This window comes from Budorcas taxicolor, chromosome 5 (genome assembly GCF_023091745.1).
Source record: "Budorcas taxicolor isolate Tak-1 chromosome 5, Takin1.1, whole genome shotgun sequence".
Taxonomy (NCBI): Eukaryota; Metazoa; Chordata; class Mammalia; order Artiodactyla; family Bovidae; genus Budorcas; species Budorcas taxicolor.
In genome coordinates this window covers 13,039,562-13,059,932 of record NC_068914.1, presented here as the reverse complement: position 1 = coordinate 13,059,932, position 20,371 = coordinate 13,039,562, and the positions used below count along the sequence as shown (strand labels likewise).

The 20,371-nt window shown below is 43.4% G+C and overlaps 1 protein-coding gene across 3 annotated transcripts in view; it reads right to left on the bottom strand.

Annotated features, from left to right (window-relative positions):
• The window catches only part of KCNMA1 (potassium calcium-activated channel subfamily M alpha 1), a 763,502-nt gene that overhangs the window by 68,673 nt on the left and 674,458 nt on the right, over positions 1-20,371 (bottom strand). For all 3 annotated transcript variants that reach the window (XM_052640358.1, XM_052640359.1, XM_052640360.1), the window contains exons 21-23: positions 14,816-14,939; positions 9,826-10,050; positions 5,765-5,957 (exon numbers count right to left, since the gene is read on the bottom strand). In XM_052640358.1, the coding sequence (XP_052496318.1) occupies positions 5,765-5,957; positions 9,826-10,050; positions 14,816-14,939 (542 nt within the window). The remainder of the gene's footprint in view (positions 1-5,764; positions 5,958-9,825; positions 10,051-14,815; positions 14,940-20,371) is intronic.

The window sequence follows — 20,371 nt, the reverse complement described above, 5'->3', positions numbered from 1 at the left end:
TCCCTTCAATGTTGATGTTTCCCAAGGTTCCATATTGACCCCTTTTCTCTTAATTGCCCTGCTTGTCTCCCTGAGAAATATCCATCCTCAAGGCCTATACACTGTCTATCACCAGTGACCCCCAAGTCTATAATTTCAAACCTAATTTTATCCTTATAACCATATGTTCTTATTTCTTGCTGGATATTATCCAGAAAATTTCAACACAAATGAACCAAGACAAAATGTTTACCTTCTCTCCCAAGCCTGTTTCTTCTTCTGGGTCCTTTGCTTAATCAGTTTTACATTTACTCAATGGCCAACCTTGAATTGCATTCCCAATTCCTCATCCTTGCTCATCCACACTTCCTTCCCATCAACCAGTCTTCAACCTTCCTTCCTATCAACCAGTCTTCAACCTTCCTTCCCATCAACTGGTCTTCAACGGCTGTTTTCTCTATTTCAGATCTATCTCAATTTCTGTCATCTTCACAACTAACGTCACTAACCTGTCCTGTCGGACCTCATCTGATCCCTTCTAGTCCACTGAAGCAGTCTTCTCATGTAGCTCATGCCACCATCTCTTTGCACCTCTAAACCATGGTCATATTTTTGCTATCATCTTTTTAAAAGATAGATTTAATCATCACATTTGTATAAATCCAAATGCTTAGCAAGGCAATAAGCCTATACTTGAGATCTGCACTGTTCAGTACGGTACTCATTTGTGTTCTGGAAGCTATAGTGCCTGACACATAGTGGCCACTTATTCCTCTTTCTTTCCCTTAAAACTTACTCTTACTAGAAGGTTAAGCAGGAAGAAACTACAGATGCTCATTTCATAACTAGATATAAATGCATAATAGCAAAAACCTAAAAACAGAACTACCACATAATATAGCAATTCCACTCCTAGGTATACATCCAAAAAAAAAAAAAAAAAAAAAACACAAACACACACTAATTCAGAAAAATGCATGAATCCCACTGTTCACAGCAGCATTATTTACAATAGTCAAGATATGGAAGGAACCTGAGCATTCACCAAAAGATGAATGGATAGAGAAGATGTGGCCCCCCCCAACACACACATACACACACACACACACACGAATATCAGCCATAAAAAAAATTTAATTCTGCCATTTGCAACAACACGGATTGACCTAGAAGGTATCATGCTTAGTGAAATAAGTCAAAGACAAAAATAGTATGTTATCACTTACATGTGGAATATAAAACATAAAACATGTGAATGTATATAACAAAACAGAAACAGACTTAGAGAAACAGAGAACAAACTAGTGGTTATCAGTCAAGAGAGGAAAGAGAATAGGATAAGATAGGAATAAGGGATTAACAGACATAAACTGCTGCTGCTGCTGCTGCTGCTGCTGCTAAGTCGCTTCAGTCATGTCCGACTCTGTGTGACCCCATAGACGGCAGCCCACCAGGCTCCCCCGTCCCTGGGATTCTCCAAGCAAGAACACTGGAGTGGGTTGCCATTTCCTTCTCCAATGCATGAAAGTGAAAAGTGAAAGTGAAGTCGCTCAGTTGTGACCAACTCTTAGCAACCCCATGGACTGCAGCCTACCAGGCTCCTCCGTCCATGGGATTCTCCAGGCAAGAGTACTGGAGTGGGGTGCCATTGCCTTCTCCTAGACATAAACTACTATGCATAAAATAAATAAGCTATAAGGATACATTGCAGAGTACCAGGAATAAAGCCAATATTTTATAATAACTTTAAATGGTGCATCATCTATAAAAATATTGAATCACTCTGTTGTACACCTGAAACTAATAAAACCTTGTAAATCAACTCTACTTTAGCAGTAAGAAACACATAATGGGAAACTCAATCGCATGATCCTTCCTTTCAGGGTCTGACTCAAGCAGCTCTCTGAGAATAGACCCTTCCTCCCTCTGCTCACCCTCCACTGAAAGATCAGACTCGGTTCCTATCTTTTAGAACCACAGGGAGAGAGTCTGGCAAGAGCCACTGTTGTACCAGCTGATTTAAATTGAAGTGTTTTCCCCAGATAAATGTGTGCTAAATAATACACCAGCTCTCCAGCCAAAAGGGAAGTGACAGGCGCTCTGTAAATAAAGGCACTTAGTTGCTGGTAAAGAGCTGTAAAGTGGTTCTGAGCTGATGTTTGCTGACCAGCAAGAAGCGGCTTCACCTGCTTTATATAATTGTCACTGCAGTCTTGCCTGCTGTATATTAAAACTGCATCTCATAGACTCAACTGTCACATTGGATATACCGTCCAGCATACAGTATGCCGCCTTTCTCTGTAATTGTTTCTGACAACCAGCCATCACATTTCAGATCTTTTCAGAAAGTATCTGGTCCTGAATCCCTATGCTGGCCCAGTCCTGACACCACGTGGGCTAGAACAGTGACACCAAAAGGGAATGTGAAAAGAGAAGAGGAAAAAGAGCTTTTGTGAGTCTAGGAGAGCAAGTAACACGCAATGTCAAGTGTCTGGACACAAATCCCAGGGAAGACTCTGCCTCCTCAATGTTAAGACACATCTTGTTTCATTTCATGTTGGAACAACTTGCCGTAAGGCTGCATGAATACTGTGGCCTCAGAGGACACGTCTGTCCTGGGTCCACAGTTCTGACCTGCTATGTTCTGGAAAGACGGAAACATAACTCTCAAGGTGAGACAAAGGAATGGATCTCATAAGGACTACAAAAAAAAGACTGATGAAAGTGGGGAGTGGCAATCAACCTCAATAGCTCAGTTGTGTCCAACTCTCTGTGACCCCATGGACTGTAGCCCACCAGGCTCCCCTGTCCACGGGATTTCCCAGGCAAGAATACTGGAGTGGGTTGCCATTTTTTCCTCCAGGGCATCTTCCAGACCCAGGGTAATTCCAATCCACTTGGAGCTTGGTCATGCCAAACGCCCAGATGAAAGGTAACGAAAGTATCTGAGACCAGGGGGCATTCTAGTGGGTCACTGGGGTCTCAAGGAGGGGGAGCAGTTGGCATCTCAGTTTGTCCATTTGATCCCATGGACTGGGATGAACCCGAGAAGTGGGCTGTACAGTGAGCAACCAGAGGTGAATTTACAATACTCACCTATCAAGGAGGAGTGACTTCCTACATTGATAGCCACCACAGGGCCACCACTTTTAGAAGGTCAGAGGGTCATCAGGGAAGTGTTAGAAGATCAAGAACAAGAGAGGAGCAGGCAGAATAAGAAAGCAAGGGGGAATATGGACTCAGTGAGGCTACAGCTTCAACAGTCCTTCATTAAGAGTTGAATGAAATGCTTGCTGGTTACTGGGGGATGTACACTCCACTCCAGTGCCAACCAGGAGTCTCTGAAGACTACCACCAGCCATAGAGCACATCCTCTGCCTCTTCTGGGGTGTGTGTGTGTGTGTGTGTGTGTATTTGTGTGTGTGTGTGTGTTTACACAAAAGAAGAGCCCCTCTTTATTGCAGAAAAAAATGAGTTCCCTTATTCTTCCTTCTCTCCTTCCAAAATCTACTTTTCTTGCTTATTGCTGTGATAAAAACAGTAAAGAAGGCTTCTGAGATTGAGTGAGTATCTTAGAGGAGAGGGGAAGCATTTTTTTAAACCAGTTTGGCCATTAAGTAGGATCTCAGAGTCTGGGAAAAGGTTTAAGAGAGCTGGAAGGACGCCAACGTCAGATGCATATGTGACTATACCGCATGTCAGGATTCGAAACTAGGACCTTGAAAATCATGATTACTGAATTGGGAGGAAACTGGCATGCCGGGGAAAGGGAGTCTTTTCCTGCCCACCTGCCCCCCAATTTGGTTCCTTCTCCACCTGAAGGGAGCACTTCCCCTGCTTCTACTTTTTTCCATTCCCTCTGCTGGTTCCTGCCAGGAGAAGAGGGGCATCTAATTGGGTTGGGTCGTGTGTTCACTGGACCCCATGCTGTTAATGTGAACATTTATTATACCTTAGAGTACTGCACACAGTCACCTGGGGATGCTGTTAGGATGCAGATTCTGACCAGGTAGGTCTAGGGGGCATGAGTGTCTGCATTTCTGCATGGTCCCTGTGTGATGCCCATGCTGGGGTATGGGTGGGAAGACACACAGTGAAGATCGACTCCTTAAAGGCAGAAACCAAAACCTAGCTTGCCTCTTCCTTCTCCAAAAAGACAAGCTCACTGCTTCCTCTCATCCTTTGTCATCTCAGCTCCCTGAGCAGGCTGTGCAGGAGGCGGGAAAGAGTTTAGGCTCTTTCTTAGGGCCTTGGCATATGTCCAGCCGGCATGACTGAGCAAATGGAGACCAAGATTTGAATTGGGGGGCAAGGCAAAGGAGGGTGGAGTGGAGAGGCCAAAACCAAGCTACAGGCTGTATCAACCAGGGTATGTCAAGAATAGAAGCTGTTCTGCTACAGGTAAGAGGAAAATTAGAGGCTGACACTGCCTAGAGAAGGGCTGGAGGAACAGTCAAAGAGGCCAGTATTATCCATTTCACTTGCAACGCCAAGGGGGAAGTTCTCCTGAACCTCACCAGAACCTCAGGACCCTCAGGGAAACTCGCACCCCAGTCTCCATTTCAAGTAGCAAAGTTAGCGGTTGCCAAAGTTTCCGCTGAGAGGGGCTTTGAACCTTGCATCTGTTCGAGGTCTGGCTGTAACTGCCTCCCAAGAATGAAGGCTTCTTTTTCTCTTCTACCATCTAGATAGGCCCTAGAGTCCACTCTCATTGGTAGACTCCAGCCCAGAACCGTGCAGGTAAAGGGATTCTAGGAACTATTGTTCCTGGCTTCACTGTGATGTTGAGGAGACCTCCGAAGGGGGCAGTGGTGATGCTGAGTGGCACGTGGGCCGAGGCTGCAGGATGGAGCTTTATCATGCCACTAAGATGGTGCTTCATGGCCCAGTGGCTACAGTTCTCATGGGCTGTGCACCCTCCCCCTTTACTCTTGGGGTGCTGGCGTTCAGGTCCCCATCAGGCACCCAATGCCACCCAGCCAGCAGACTGTGTGTGACAATGATTTTCCAGCTCATGGCAAACCCACACAAGAGGTGTTACTTGGCAGAGAATACTTCCCATCCTATCCTGTCCAGGCCATGATGAGTGAGGTTGTTTGTTGGAGGGTTTCAGCAGTGCTGCTTTTCTGAGACTCCTAGACAACATCTTTACTTGTTACCATCTGCCCAGGATCCCAGAGCAAATGACAAGAAAGACTGGGGCAGAGCAGAGATGGCAGATGTGTCGTTTAAAGCCGTCGTGCCTCCTACAGAGAGCGCTTTCCGGGCTGACAAGCGTCACCTCTTGCTAAATGACTTTGAGTATCCATATAGCCCTCACTCTCCAGAGACCACCATCCCCTGATCAGCCCATAACAATGCAAAGCTTAACACCCCAATGCAGCTCTAACAACGGCAAAGCTTAACCCAGGTCAATGGCAAAAATATGTGTCAAGCAGAAACACTGGAACTGTTTGGCCAGCATCGTTTCGGTGCTCTGACATTTAGCTGGCGACCTTGGTCATGAAGCCACTGTTTGGGAAGGCTGAGGGGGTGGTGTTTTAAAAGCTGGATTATTCTCGGGAAGGCAGTCTATTGCGAGTGTGGGTGTTCAGGTCTCAAGCCCGCTTCCTGGGCTGGCAAGAAGAGGCAGGAGATGCCCCTTTGAAAGCTGTGGCAGCCACAGCAGGTTTCACTACCAGGCAGGCTGATGTGAGCCTCTTTGAATTACTGAGTGAAGGATATCCCTCTTGCCAGCCCCTGTCCCCTGTAGGCACAGCAGAGAAGTATTACAGGCTGTCCTTACCTTGGGAATTAGCCTGCAAGACCCCGATGCTGTCATCAAACTGCATAGATTTGATGTTGAGTGACGCCAAGATGCATTCCTTGTCCTGCAGCGAAGTATCATCAATATTATTCTGATTGGCTGACAGGATAACGCACATGTCACAGAGGTTGATGTTGACGGCCCTTAAATCAGCCCGACTTAATGGCGTACCCTTTGGCATAGAGGAAAGAGAAAGAGAAAAAAAAAAAATGGAGAAGCAAAAATGAGACTGAGGGACGAGAGGGAAAGAGGGGGAAAAAATAAAAACAAATTAAAGATTGAGCCGGAGCTCTGGGAAATTATTTAACAAGTATCTTTTTTATGCCTTGACATTAAGCTGGCCTAACTACATTCAAGGGAATAGGAGCTGTGTGCTAATCTAAAGGGTAGTTGGTGCTGATGGCAGCATTTTAGGCTTGCTCTCAATACTCAATCAAGCTATTACTAACTAACGAGGGAGAGGAATAATGCCAGGGTTCTACATCTTCTTCCTGCCTGGAAATTGTCTTGATTTAAGTAACTGTCCTGTGGCAACCTCTGGCTTTCAGAATGTAACAAAGGGGTAGATTTCAAATGCCTGTTTATTTAATAGCAAGTCACTTCTGTCTCAGGCAAAAAGACAGCAGCTCCAACTAGAATTTCCAAGGCGGCCAAGGGGAAATAGGCAGGGAGCATGGTGTGATGAGGTGGGGCTGAATGCAGCGCTCGATTTGGAAGAGGTGGGAGAGAGGGCAATTAATGTGCATCTTGCAAAGGGTGGGTAAAGCTTCACGTCATATCATTTCACTGCATATTTTCAGCAAAAAAAAAAAACAAAACAAGGAAGTCGAGTAATTGTCCAAGAACATAGGCATGGTTAAATACACCATCAGATAGATTTACAGTGGAAGTCTATATAGTAGGTAAAAGGACTGAAAAAGAGTTCTCCGTGTAGGTATTGCTTTGGAAGGATCTCAAAGAGAGAGGAGCAAGTAAAGCAAACTAACAAAAAACAAGTTCTAGACAATCAGAAAGTATGATTTCATTTACGTAAAAAGACACCCACAAAACAGAACTATATGTGCATGAGTGTATATACAAACTTTCAGAGAGAAAGTTCAGAAAAAGTACACACTAAATTAATAACAGTAATTACCCCAGGGAGGGGAATAAGACTGGAAGGAAAGTTTGTTTTTGACTTTACATACTTCTTTTTTGTTTGAATATTTTATAACAAGAACGTATGTGTATATTACTGGAGGAATTAAAAATAAATAAGCCAGTAAACAGATTTTTTTGAAATGTCCCATAACAACAGAAAACAATGGGGAAAAAATAAAAACAGATCAAGGAGGGATGACAGAGAGGTCATAAATGTAGCCACTGGTAAAATATAAGGGTTAGGATTGAAGGAATGGGGCACGACCCCCACATGCTCTGTGTCCTCATAAAGGGCTATGGCCAAATAATCTGGCCATCCCACATAAGAAGGCCCCACAGGCATCATTTTGGAGTTCACGGCCAGCTACCAGCCTCCCTCATCCTCCAGCCTGAATCCAGCTTCTGATGTGCCTTCACAGAGATCTGAGTTACCTTCAACTCACTGAGCCAGTAGGGAGAGGGTCTGCCAACTGCCTTTATCTCTGGATGCCTTCCTCTCGTTCTCCTTCCTGGAAAGGGGACTTTGAGAATACTAGACTTGGCCGCAGAGATCAAGGCCATCAGCCCTCTTTTTATGACTCAGTGGCAGTAATGATTCTATTCTCAGTCTCCAAAATATTGCTTCAACGTGAAATTATGGAGGAAGAGGCCTATAGGGTGAGGAAGCTGCTAGTTCCAAGCTCTGGAGCAGGATCTTTTGAGAGAAGAACTCTCCCCTCTTTTCCTGGGGTCTTTGGTGCAAAATAAGTCTGACCAACTTCCAGAATCATTTCACCAATGCATAAGCTTCAACTGCTTACATCCATATTCTTTTAATTTTCACCTTGCAGAAAATCCAGCAGTAATTGTGATATAAGACAATCCCTGAACAGCTGTACACACATGATTTCAAAACTCAAGTAATACAAATGACATACACAGAAACACTTTATGTTTCTCTACGTGTGCTAAGTTGCTTCAGTCATTTCTGACTCTTTGCAACCCCATGGACCATAGCTCTCCAGGCTCCTCTATCCATGGGATTCTCCAGATAAGAATACTGGAATGATTTGCCATGCCCTCCTCCAGGGGATCTTCCTGATCCAGGGATTGAAGCCACACTTCTTAAGTCTCCTGCATTGGCATGTGGGTTCTTTACCACTAGCAACTTCATGCATTGGAGAAGGAAATGGAAACCCACTCCAGCGTTCCTGCCTGGAGAATCCCAGGGAGGGGGAACCTGGTGGGCTGCCGTCTATGGGGTTGCACAGAGTCGGACACGACTGAAGTGACTTAGCAGCAGCAGCTCCACCTGAGAAGTCCGTGTTTCTTTGGGATGGCCCTATATGTGGGGCCCTGTTTAAGAAATGAAATAAGTGAAGAAAAAGGTGAGGACCCATTTTGTACAAATATGCTGTCTTGAGTGTGCTAAATTTTGGGAGGTTTGAAATAGGAGAAGCTGCAAACAGGATAACTAGCCCATATAGACATAGGCAGATGAGTAGATATGTACAAGGGCATGACGAAGGAAGCGCTCACAACAAACATCCATACATAGCAAACACTATACACAGACCACCAACATACACATGGACTCCTGTATCCCAGAAAAACAATAAGCTCTTTACAAAACACTTTTATACCCCAGTCTACTGCTCCCAAGGACATGTAGGAAGGCACAGGTAGGAAAAATAATGGTGGAAATATGTAATCACAACCATCATGTTCCTGAAATTAGCAAGGTATATCTCTGCATATGCTCTTCTGCGTAAGACTATTTGCTTTTCTGCAGGTGACTATTTTTCACCACATTGTGTTCATCAAGTCAGTGAGTTTGGGGTCCAGCATCCAAAAGATCTCTGTCTATATTTTTCTCACTTCTTTATATATTTATTGTCTATTGTGCTAGGTATATATAAGGATACATGGTAGCTACAAATGGCATTGCCTGTGGATAGATTTTTGTCATCCTTATTGAATTATCTTACTTGATTCTTTCCCTTTCTGAGATTCTAGAAGCTAATAACAGAAAAAATGAATTTTAGCTTCAAAAGTGGGGAAAAATCCAGACTTCTCGAAATATAGAATCAAATTTGTATTCCTCAGTTTTAGGGATATGAACTTCCAAGAAAAATGTTTGGAGACAAGTAGCATTTGCATGGATTTGTAGCTTGACGAACTATAGGAAAGGTTAAAATGTAAAGTGCTCTCCAATTATTTGCGAATTTATAGAAAATATATTGATTACTAATTAAGGAAGTAGTTACGTGACTCTCAAATCATGAATCCCGTGCCCTCACATTAAACTGTGGAGTCCAAAACTGTTCCTTTTATGTGTTTTATAATCAATAATATCACAGGCACACATGGGCACGAACGTGTTCACATGCAATGGCATGAAAACATTACAGGGTTTCTAAATGACTATGATGGAAGGAGGGGTTGGCCAGCAGAAGGGGTTGGTCCTCTGCACAGCAGAAATAAAAATTCTGTTAAATACATTTAGTTAAAAACAGAACAAGATAAAATAAGATTTCTCCAAGCAGTTATAATGCCATAAATAGAGTGATATAAATAGTTCCATATGTAAATTCCACTATAAGCATTATAATACTGCAAAGCACTGGGTTTGGGTAGGTAAGAGAGAAAGTGTTTAGACACTGATATGGTTAATACATTTGATACCAGCTAAATTCCATGTCTGGTGAGCGACTGAACTTGGCTGCAAATTCCTTTTAATAAGGTCTCTCAGGGTTTGGATATTCCTAGACAGAGTGTAGGGGAAGGGCTGAGTCCTCAGGCCCATAACCAGATGAAGAAGCAGAGGCATGATCAAAGCTACAACCATTATATTCATCTGGGATTTCTCTTTTGTGAATAAAAAGGAGAAAACAGCATTGATAACGCGACCCTGGACTTACAGGCAAGATGGAAACCTTGGGGAAGTTATGCAGCGTCTCCCATTCCCGCTTGAGGTACTCGATGGAACCCACAAACACAATGTGCTTGAGCTCGTGGTAGTGAAAGTTGCTGGCACGGAGTGGCATCACCAGGTTCCGAAGGCCAATCAGGGCAGAACTGACATCGCCAAAGATGCAGACCACCACGTGGCCGCTCAGGACGGTCATGGCAGCTTCACTTCGGGTCTGCCAGGGGGAGAAGAGCACAAGCATTGGGACAGAAGACCTCACGGGGTTGTGGAAGGGACGAGAACATCACTTTTGTAAAATAACAAGTAAACAATCACTGAGCACTTACTATGTACTATTACTTTTGATTCCTTCAATGTTATATTCATGCCATGTGTTAATCACTCACTCATGTCTGACTCTTTGCAACCCCATGGACTAAAGCTCGCTAGACTCCTCTGCCCATGGGATTCTCCAGGCAAGAACACTGGAGTGGGTAGCCATTCCCTTCTCCAAGGGGATCTTCCTGACCCAGGAATAAAACCTGGGACTCCCACATTGCAGGAAGATTCTTTACCATCTGAGCCACCAGGGAATACACACCTATAACTCGAGTATATGTATATAAACTATACTGATGTAATAAATATGAAGCCCGTGGGGTTGCAAAGAGTCAGACACGACTTCATGGTTAAACAACAAGAAAAATATATATTCACACACATCACTACTTTCTTTTAAAAAATATTTAAGGAAGCTATGCCATACATACATATGAACAGGATTCAGGGGGAGAAATAAGAAAGAAGAGCAATACTGACGTCATTTGAAAAAGGAAGTCTTAGTTTCCAGGAAATTGTTGATAAAACTGTTTTCCTTTGTTGCTGAGATGATGATAAAATAGTCAGACTCATGCTGGCCTTGGCTCAAGAGATGAGTTTTGAATTCGAGACTCATCAATGGGATCTCACAGGACATTACTACATCAGAAGGTAGAAAATGATATCCAAAGCCAGGGGCTAGCAAACTATGACTCACAGGCCAAATCTAACCCACAACCTGCTTATCCTCAGGCCAGTGAGCAAAAATTGGTTTTTATGTTTGAAAATTGTTGGCAAAAAAATCAAAAGAAAAATATCTCATACTACGTAAAAATTATATGAAGTTCATATTCCAAGAAAGTTTTATCACAACACGGCTGGTCTTACTGATTTAGGTATTGCCGATGGCTGGTTTTACATTACAGAAGCAGAGGTGATTAGCTGTGACAGAGACCCTATGGCCAGCAAAGCCTAAATTCTTTGTTATATGCCCCTTTACAGAGAGAGTTTGCCGACCACTATCCACTGCTGCCTTAGGGTTTCCAGGGACACAACTAGAGTGACCACTTGCGTTAAGTCATCAGAGGAAGGCTCCCAAACAACCACGAGAAGGATCATAACAGCAAGAGCAACAGGCCCCCATCTTCCCCCAACTCCAGGCCTATAATTCACAAAGGAAACAAATCAAAGAATAAAATCACCCCAGTTAAGGCTTCCCAGGACAATTAAACCATCAGCCCCTGCCGGCCCCTCTGCTTACTGTGTTCGTGCAAAGAGCCACACAGGAGGCCAGTTGTGGGTCTTCTCTGCCTCTCTTTCTGGTCCAATGCCTCCCAACTTCCTTTCTTCCTCCCAGTCCACCCACTGCATGTCTGGATGGCCCCATGTGGCTTACAATGCTTTGGGGAGGCATATTAATGTCCACTGCACATATCAAACTCTGCTCAATTTAATCTCTGGAATTGACCAGTGTATTGATTGTTTAAATGCCAATATTGCAATTCATGACAATGTCAGGGTTATTACAGCAACCCCCAAGGAGAGGAAGAAGCTAGCTTTTACTCCCTGATCGTTAGAATAAAGCAGAGGCTGTCACCATTATTGGTGTCTCTCTGCAACAGTACAGGGACATCTAAGATGCAGGCCATAAAACATGTCTTATAAATGGTGACCAAGGAGAAGCCACTAGGGGGTCACATCCCCATCGCTGCTTCATGGATGAGTGAGCTATCTTGGCTGGATGGAGCATGCATGTCTAGGTATCAGCAGCAGAGGGTCAACCTGTCTGTAATGTGCTGTGATGGGACTCCTGATTAGTTTTATTTGGCCAGGTCATTTGGGAGGCTAGCTCCCTTCAGGAAGCCTGGGAAATACAAACTAAGTTCAGAATAGGGGCCGGAAATCTAGACGTGGGAGCTAGGAAAAGCACCAGTTAGCAGACTGGCCGTTCACTGTGCTAATCCCAGGAGCTTAGATCTGGTGTCCAACACACCAGATCCTCAGACTAACCAGAGCAGTATCACCTGGAGAACCTGGTAAAGACCCCAATTCCCAGGATGTAGCCCTGGGGAGACTGATTCAGTCAGACATTAGACCCAATGGAGAAACTACTCGAGTGTATCTTCTTTTTCCTGTGTATCCTTCAAGGCCTAGCCCATGTGGGGCCTTCACGGCCATTAACCCCTTCTGAACTCAACCTGTTTGTATCTAACAACATTTCCCTGGCCACTTAAATACATGCTAGAGTGAAACAACATTTTGTGTCTTGTCACGCTTAGCTTTTAATATATTGTTTCATGGTACATTATATCTTTTAATTAGATGGTCATTTTCTCAAAATGATAGCCATCTCAAATTTTCTAACTCCCAAAGCAGGTAGTGTCCTACATCCACAAACAATCTGCATGTAGCTGGCTCTTGAAAGCATTCTCATCTCTTCGGGAGGGTTATTTGACAAAGGGTTTTTTGGACCACTCTGTCTAAACAGCACCTAACAAGTCCCTTTCTAGCCCATGCACGTGTGGGTGCTCCATTGCATCCGACTCTTGTGACATGGACTGTAGCCCTCCAGGCTCCTTGGTCTGTGGGATTTCCCAGAAAAGGATACTGGAGTGGGTTGCCATTTCCTTCTCCAGGGTAGCTTCCTGACCCAGGGATTGAACCCATGTCTCTTGCATCTGCTTTATTGGCAGGTGCATTCTTTACCACTATACCACCTGGGAAGCCCCTTCTAGCCCACATTGCTGCTGTTGTTCAGTTGCTAAGTCCTGTCTGGCTCTTTGCAACCCCATGGACTGCTACAGCATGCTGGGCTTTCCTGTCCTTCACCATTTCCTAGAGTTTGCTCAAACTCATGTCCATTGAGTCAGTGATGCCATCTAACCACCTCATCCTCTGATTGCCCCCTTCTCTTCCTACCCTCAATCTTTCCCAGCATCAGGGTCTTTCCCAATGAGTCAGCTCTTCACATCAGGTGGCCAAAGTTTTGAAGCTTCGGCTTCAGTCTTTCCAATGGATATTCAGGGTTGATTTAGCCCATGACCTCATTTTATTTTCTTCATAGCATTTTATCAATATCTAAAATGTTATTACATAGTCATTGTCTATCTTGAGATCTGGTCTTTGTCCCCACTAGAGTACAAGAGCTATGAGACCAGCTGTTGTCAGGGGTTGTATCTTTAGCAACAAGAACAAGTGTCTAACACGTAACAGGTTTGTTAAATAGGTTTTGTTAAATGATCCTATTTTTCAGATGAGAGAAGTAGTAACTCACCTCATTAAACTCTTTGGTGCTGGTAGGGTGCTTTGAGTGTCAGCCACGCACTTCTCAGAATTATCTAGGCAAGCCATTGAAAAAGCTTGCATCCCGAAATGTCAATCCAGCTTCTGACATGCCCCAAGGTGGGTAACACCAGGATGAGTTTATATCCCCAGAGCAAAAGTGGGGCAGATACACCATCAGAATATAAACAAAAGCAGCAGCTTTGTAATGAGAACCATTTGTACTCCTTGGAAAGGGTTAGTTCCTGAGAATTCTGACTTTCTATGCTTTTGTCTGCCACTTTCACACCTCCCAAACAGCCTCCAGAACAGAGCTGTATTGGTTCTTAATGCTTGATTATAATTAAATTGAGAAGTCACACACATATTCAGATAAAACACAGGGAAAAACCTAGTGGATTAGAGCACAAAGGCATTCTGAGGAACTGGAACCTTCCTTTCTTAGGAACAGTGGCCATAACATCAGCAATGATAGGATTTTCCTGGCTGACATAAAGGAGCAGGCCTCAGCAATCTGAGGATTAGAAAGCACAAGGGAGGAAGAGCCTTTCCATCTGACCTTCCTGATTATTAATCCATTTTGCATGGATTAGCAAGACAATAAATGGGTAGGAAAGCCGATGTAGGCGTAAAACCTTAAGCTGTTAATCGGACAAGTCTAAAGAATAGCATGGATTATTATCTATTCTGACATTCCTGAGACAGACCAGAAGAAGCCCACTGCTGCTACTGAGATGAGTCAACCAGGAAACAGGGCGATAAGCTCCAGCCTTTCCGAGGTGGATCATGGTCATCCTTGTCGTCATCAGCAAGTGGGATTTGCCTGCCTACCTCGTGAGCTAAGAAGGATCACAAATATGCAATTATATTATCTAGAAAGATACAAGACACTATTATAAACAAACGATGATACAGGTAGCATTCAAATTTCTTCATGGCATTTAATATATAATAAAAATAGGTAAGTTTATGGAGGCCTATGTTGAGTTTTAATCTTCACTACGATTCTATGAGTTAAGGTCATTCTTATCCCATCTTCCTACATATAAGCGACGAAGTGCAAATCCTTCAAGGGACTGGTCCAAGGCCACTCAGCTAAGCACAGGCATGCTCTGGCCTGACAACCACGCCTGCAGGGGTTATGGTACATACTGCCTCCCTCGATGGCTTTCACACCCTAAGGTAATGAGCCAATACATATTCGGAGATCAAAAATTCCACTCTTGGGTCATGCTCTGATACGAGTTCTAGCTGCTTCAACATATGTCCTGAATATTAATTACCAAAAACAATTAGGGCCAGGAGCAAACACCCTACCACCCAGCTAGGAAAACTTCATTCACAGCAAATATAATTCGGGACAGAAGCGGATGGCACAGATTCTGCCACCTGTCACTCACCAGGATGACTTTCTCTATCTCCTTGGGCGCACACCAGTGAAACATCCCAGTAGAGTCATATTTCTTCACGTTGGAGTCCATGTTGTCAATCTGATCATTGCCAGGAATTAACAAGGGGTCATGTCTGGGGAGAAAAGCACAGGAAAACCTAAGTGGAAAAGGCGATAAATTATAAATGGAAAGTGCCCCCTGAGTTACATCTCAGAGGAGGTGGGAGAAGCGGAGGAAGCGCTTGTCACTGAAGGCCAATCTTTTACTTGCAGAACCCATCCTGTGAAAGATAACTGCCCCGAACCCCCATCACCTCCTGGACATGCAGGTGACCTGTGCTGGGTAGTAATTCTGCCTTTCTCTCCCATTCCCCTTTCTCTACAATGGACTTCACATCACTTTGTGGATTCAGTCTCCCTTCTTAGGGATGTCTCACTCCTTCTATTCTCATTTACCAGCTATCTAGTCTCTCCATGACACACACACACGCGTGCACACCCAAAGGGTTGTTATTAGCATTGGCAATGAAGAGGAAAGAATAGGAATAGAGCCTCATGCTGACCGACTGGCATGAGGATGGAAAGCCAATTACTCGCTCTTTCTGACTACAGCTTCTGACGTGATGCTCTTCGCAGTAAAAGCTTTAACAGGCTGCACTTTAAATATTTTAGCAATTTGCCCAATCAGATTTTGCTCTCCCTGGCTGAAGCCCTTTAAAGATTCAGCAGCATGTCACTTCAGAGCAGACTGACTACCAAATGCCCACATCTGGAATACATGATTTCAATACTAAACAACGCCCTCTCTCCTTGCCTTGACAACTGTATTTGCACGCACTGTCCAATGATGCACTGCCCCCACCTGCGCCTTCACCTCCCAACTGCCACACTCCCTCCATAGAGGAGAGCCTCGAGCTCAGGGGCATCTTAATAAACTTGTCTTGAATTCTCAGAGCTACATTCACTTGCTCTTGCCTTATTTACTGGTGGAGAAAAAAGATGTCTCTGTAGAGGCCTCCCCTCCAGCGGACTGGCAGAGCCTTACCAACGACCGTACGAAATACAATAGAATCAGGCAGCTCTAATGAGCTTACAGCATAAGAAATATAAATCCTGCATCTTGGCCCATATCTGTTGTCTACATTCTATCTCTGACAGAGATTCTGGACCTCCATTTTGAGGGAGGTATTTGAGTGTCTAACACAATGACCATGTAAAATTAGGACAGTATCCCAGGCATTGTTATCTATCTGTACAGTGGAACTATTTCTCCTGAATAATCTCATCAGTTTGAAATAGAAAATATAAATAAGTTGAAACGTCAAAAGTTTAAAGTTATTTTACCTTTTGAACCATCTATTTCAAGCGTAAAAGTGAACTTTCAGTTCTTAGTATTTCCTCCTCTGGAATTTCTCTGATGTTTCTCATCTGTATGTTTGGAACATAGACAGTGTAATAGCAGTCCCTCTGATACGGTCCAGAGACCCAGAATTGAACATTTAGGATTCCTACCACGGCCCTCCTAGCAGGCCTCCCAATCCCACTTAAGACTGCATTTATTTATTCCTGCGAATTTTCTTTTAGGCTGCACCAAATGACAAATATTGTGCAGGGCAATCCTACAAAGCTATCTTCCATGAACATGCTAGATTACTACAGGAACTGTCATATCTGATCTTAAAAGGAGAACAATCAGCTCGGAATAACATCTCAGTAGCTGGGTTGCTGCAAAGTCTGAAGTATTATAAACCAGCAGGTCACCTTTCAAACACTGAACTCAGCCCCAAATGCTAAAATAAAGAGGCAGCTGTTGATAAGAATGGGTTACAGATCATAGCAAGAGAAAACTTGAATATTTTTGTCCTTGAAGAATTTTTTAAGAGTTCTATAGATATCCACTACTCACCATAAAGAAGGAGTCTGAGAAAATGAACAGAATAGATTCTTTCTTCCTAGCCCTAGAAAGTATTTTAGTTGGAAGAGAGTCTTAACAAATTTTCCCTGAAGATACAGAGTCAGTTTGTTTATTGGCTGGAGAGGAAGTATTATCTCAAGGAATACTTCTGAGTATTCCTGCCCCCAATATTCAGGATTTATATTCATATAATATTAGCAAGCAAGCAAATGATGTAGCAAGCTGGCCAAAATTCCTTTTGGAAAATATGTGCCTTGAAAGGGAGGAGATACATTTTGATTTCCTATCTTTCTTGGGAGGAATCATCCCTTGGTTATACTGGTCTCCAACCCTCATCTTAGAAATGTAAACAAGCAAGACTGATGATCAACTGCCCCTCAATGAGAAGAAAAAGACAGCTTTTTAATGTCAAGCCTCATTAACTAGGGTGAGGATTTGGGTACCCCACATATTATTTGACACTAGAGCTGCAAGCCAGGATTTGTGCTGGAACATTTAGAAGCATCAGGGAGGTCTCAGAGGTAAAGCACGTTGCACTCTGTGCTTCCTGCAAGCCTCTCAGCCTGCCCCAAGATCATTTAAATATAAGTCGTCCAGGATGTTCCTAAAAGAAGATCATCTGAAGACTGTCAAAAATCTCCCTGAACAAACATATTTCCTTTTCTGACTAGTCATGGTACCTGAAATTTGACCTTTGGTTTCTTGAATCAGTAAAGCAACCAGTAAACCTGAACCCCCTCTTCTGTGCCAGGAATGGAGGAGACTATAATGATGAAGGCTCAGGCCCTTGTTAAAGAAAGGGTTATCATACACTGAGCAAGAGAGAAAATGCCCACCAACAGTGGTGATAACACTGCAGCAAGCGTTATAGCAAAGTAATGTACAAGGTGGTCTGAGAATACCAAGAAAGTTGTCAGTTGCCTGGTATTTGAGTGATCAAGGAGACCTTCACAAAGAAGGTAACATTTGCTCTGAGCCCTGAAAGGTGAGAAGGAATCTCAGCCTATTTTAGTCATGATCCACTAGAAGCCATTCAGAGGACTGAGGCCCCAAAGAAGATCCAAACAAAAGATGTTATCTTGGAGATGTTGTATTGCCTGACCTAAGGTACAGAAGACTCAGGCCAGGCTCCCAAGTGGCACTCAGATGTGCACTGGGGGTCGAGTGGAAGAGATAGGTTCAGCTGATTGAATGTGACCGATGGAGCTCAGACTAGGGTTTAGATAGAGCCCAACTCAAGTTTCCAAAAAAGAAGAATGTCATACAAATGGGAAGTATTTTTAAAATGACATGAGTTGTTTCCCAAGGCAGTAGATCACTCATCATTTGAGACATTCCTAAGAAGCTGTGGAAACAGAGGGGATTTCATTGTAAATGTTGGGTGAGCCTCGAAGATCTTTAAGATTTGAAGCACTGTTCTCTCAACGAACAAGAGGTGCCTGGAGAGTTTGTATTTTTTAACCACTAGTGGGTATCAAAAGGCTGGAGGGCACGCAGTAAGCATAGAAAAGTTGTTTTTGGAGCAAAGATGGAGGATAAGTAGCACTAATCCTGAAGACTGATAACTAGAACTACTCCCTATTAACTAGATTCACCAGATGTCCAGGAGGACTCTCAGAATGTGAATCATTCCAGTAGCATGAGAGTCTGTCACTACTCTGGGCCAGACAGGATATGTTTCTTCGCCACGTCTGTTCCTGCATCGGTGCAAGTGACATAGGGTGGCTTAGGCTACTGAGAGATCTCTGACATAGGTGAAGAGTAAAGAGTCAGTCATTCCACAGGAACTTCTGCTCCTTGAGCATGTCAATCAACAGTGCTTTGGTTAGGGGAGGCCCAGGAGAAGAATAAGGCAGTTTGTTACATGTGGAAAGGAGGACCATCAGAAACCTCCCCGAACAGAGAATCTCGTCTTCATTAGTTTACAAAATGAGGAAGAGAGTCACTTTTACAAGTTCCCAGAAAACTCCTTTAAAGACTTAGTTGGACCCAAGGACCAATCCTAGATACTTCCCTTTGCATCTGAACTATTTTATATGCTTCCTCAACTCACAAAGTAATCCCAACTCCCACCAAATGGACCATAATTGATTCAAGGCTCATTTGTTACTTACCACCTACATGCCTTGTTTTAGGGAGAAACTATGAGGGAAGGATATCTGCTGTGTAGTTGTTACGGACTGAATTGCATCCCCCTCCACCCCACAAAATCTGTATGTTGTAGCCCTAACTCCTAGCATCTCAGACTGTAACTGTATTTTGAGATATGCTCAAAATTAAAGAGGTAACACAGTTAAACTGGAGTCACTAGGGCAGGCCCTAATTCGGTATGATTGTTGTCCTTACAAAGGGAGGAACTTCAGGCAAGCACATTCAGAGGGAAGAATATGTGAAGTCACAAGGAGAAGACGGCCATCTACCAGCAAGAAGAGAGGCCTGAAACAGATCCTTCCTTTATGGCTTCAGAAGGAACCAACCCCGCCAACAGCTTCATCTTGAACTTCCAACCTCTAGAGCTATAAGAAAATTAATTTCTGTTGTTTAAGACACTCAGTCTGTGAACTTTGTTATGGCAGCCTGAGCTAATTAATACAGTTGTGTACCTTGAATAAAAATGGGCACAATTGACCAGATGTCACTCCATTGATCACCCCGGCTGTCCTCTTGCACATTAGGGCTCAGCTGTTCATTTAAAGGAAAGAAGTATCCTGCCATCAGTTTAGGAATACATGGAAACATACCAGAAATATACAATATCTTCAGGAGAGAGTTGGGCCACATACATACCCAATTAGATCTGCTCTGCCTGGGAGGCTTCCTGGTGTTTAACTTATGCATTTGAAGATCAATACCTCTGACAACCCCATCCAAAGAAAAAGAAGAAGCCAGGACACCAATCCGTTAATTTGTTCAGTGGAACAAAGAGAGCTGATCCTCCAAGGGAGTTTTTGGAAGTGGATACCACCGATAGAAGAAAACCAACTATTTCTTTAGCATAGTGCTTGTGTATACTGGCTTCAGAGCCAAAATGTTTGTCTTCAAATTTTGGCTCATCTACTACTTACTACATTGTGCAAGTTTCTTCATTTGTAAAATGGGAGTGTTAAATGTCATCATTAACTAATGGTTTCAATTTAAGGACAGTCTGAGTAAAGACATGGTGTGCACCTGGCACAGAGCATGCCCTCACTAAATGTTAACTACTATTATTATTATCATTCTTTATGCTTTGCTTACACATCACCAGACAGTCAATACCGAAATCAGATTGATTGTATTCTTTGCAGCCGAAGATGGAGAAGCTCTATACAGTCAGCAAAACAAGACCGAGAGCTGACTGTGGCTCAGCTCATGAGCTTCTTATTGCAAAATTCAGACTTAAATGGAAGGAAGTAGGGAAAACTACTAGGCCATTCAGGTATGACCTAAAGCAAGTCTCTTATGATTATACAGTGGAATACTGTATAATCTATTTGTAATATTACAAATAGACTCAAGGGATTAGATCTGATAGACAGAGTGTCTGAAGACCTATGGATAGACGTTCATAACATTGTACAAGAAGTGGTGATCAAAAACCATCCCCAAGAAAAAGAAATACAAAAAGGCAAAATGGTTGTCTGAGGAGGCCTTCCAAATAGCTAAGAAAAG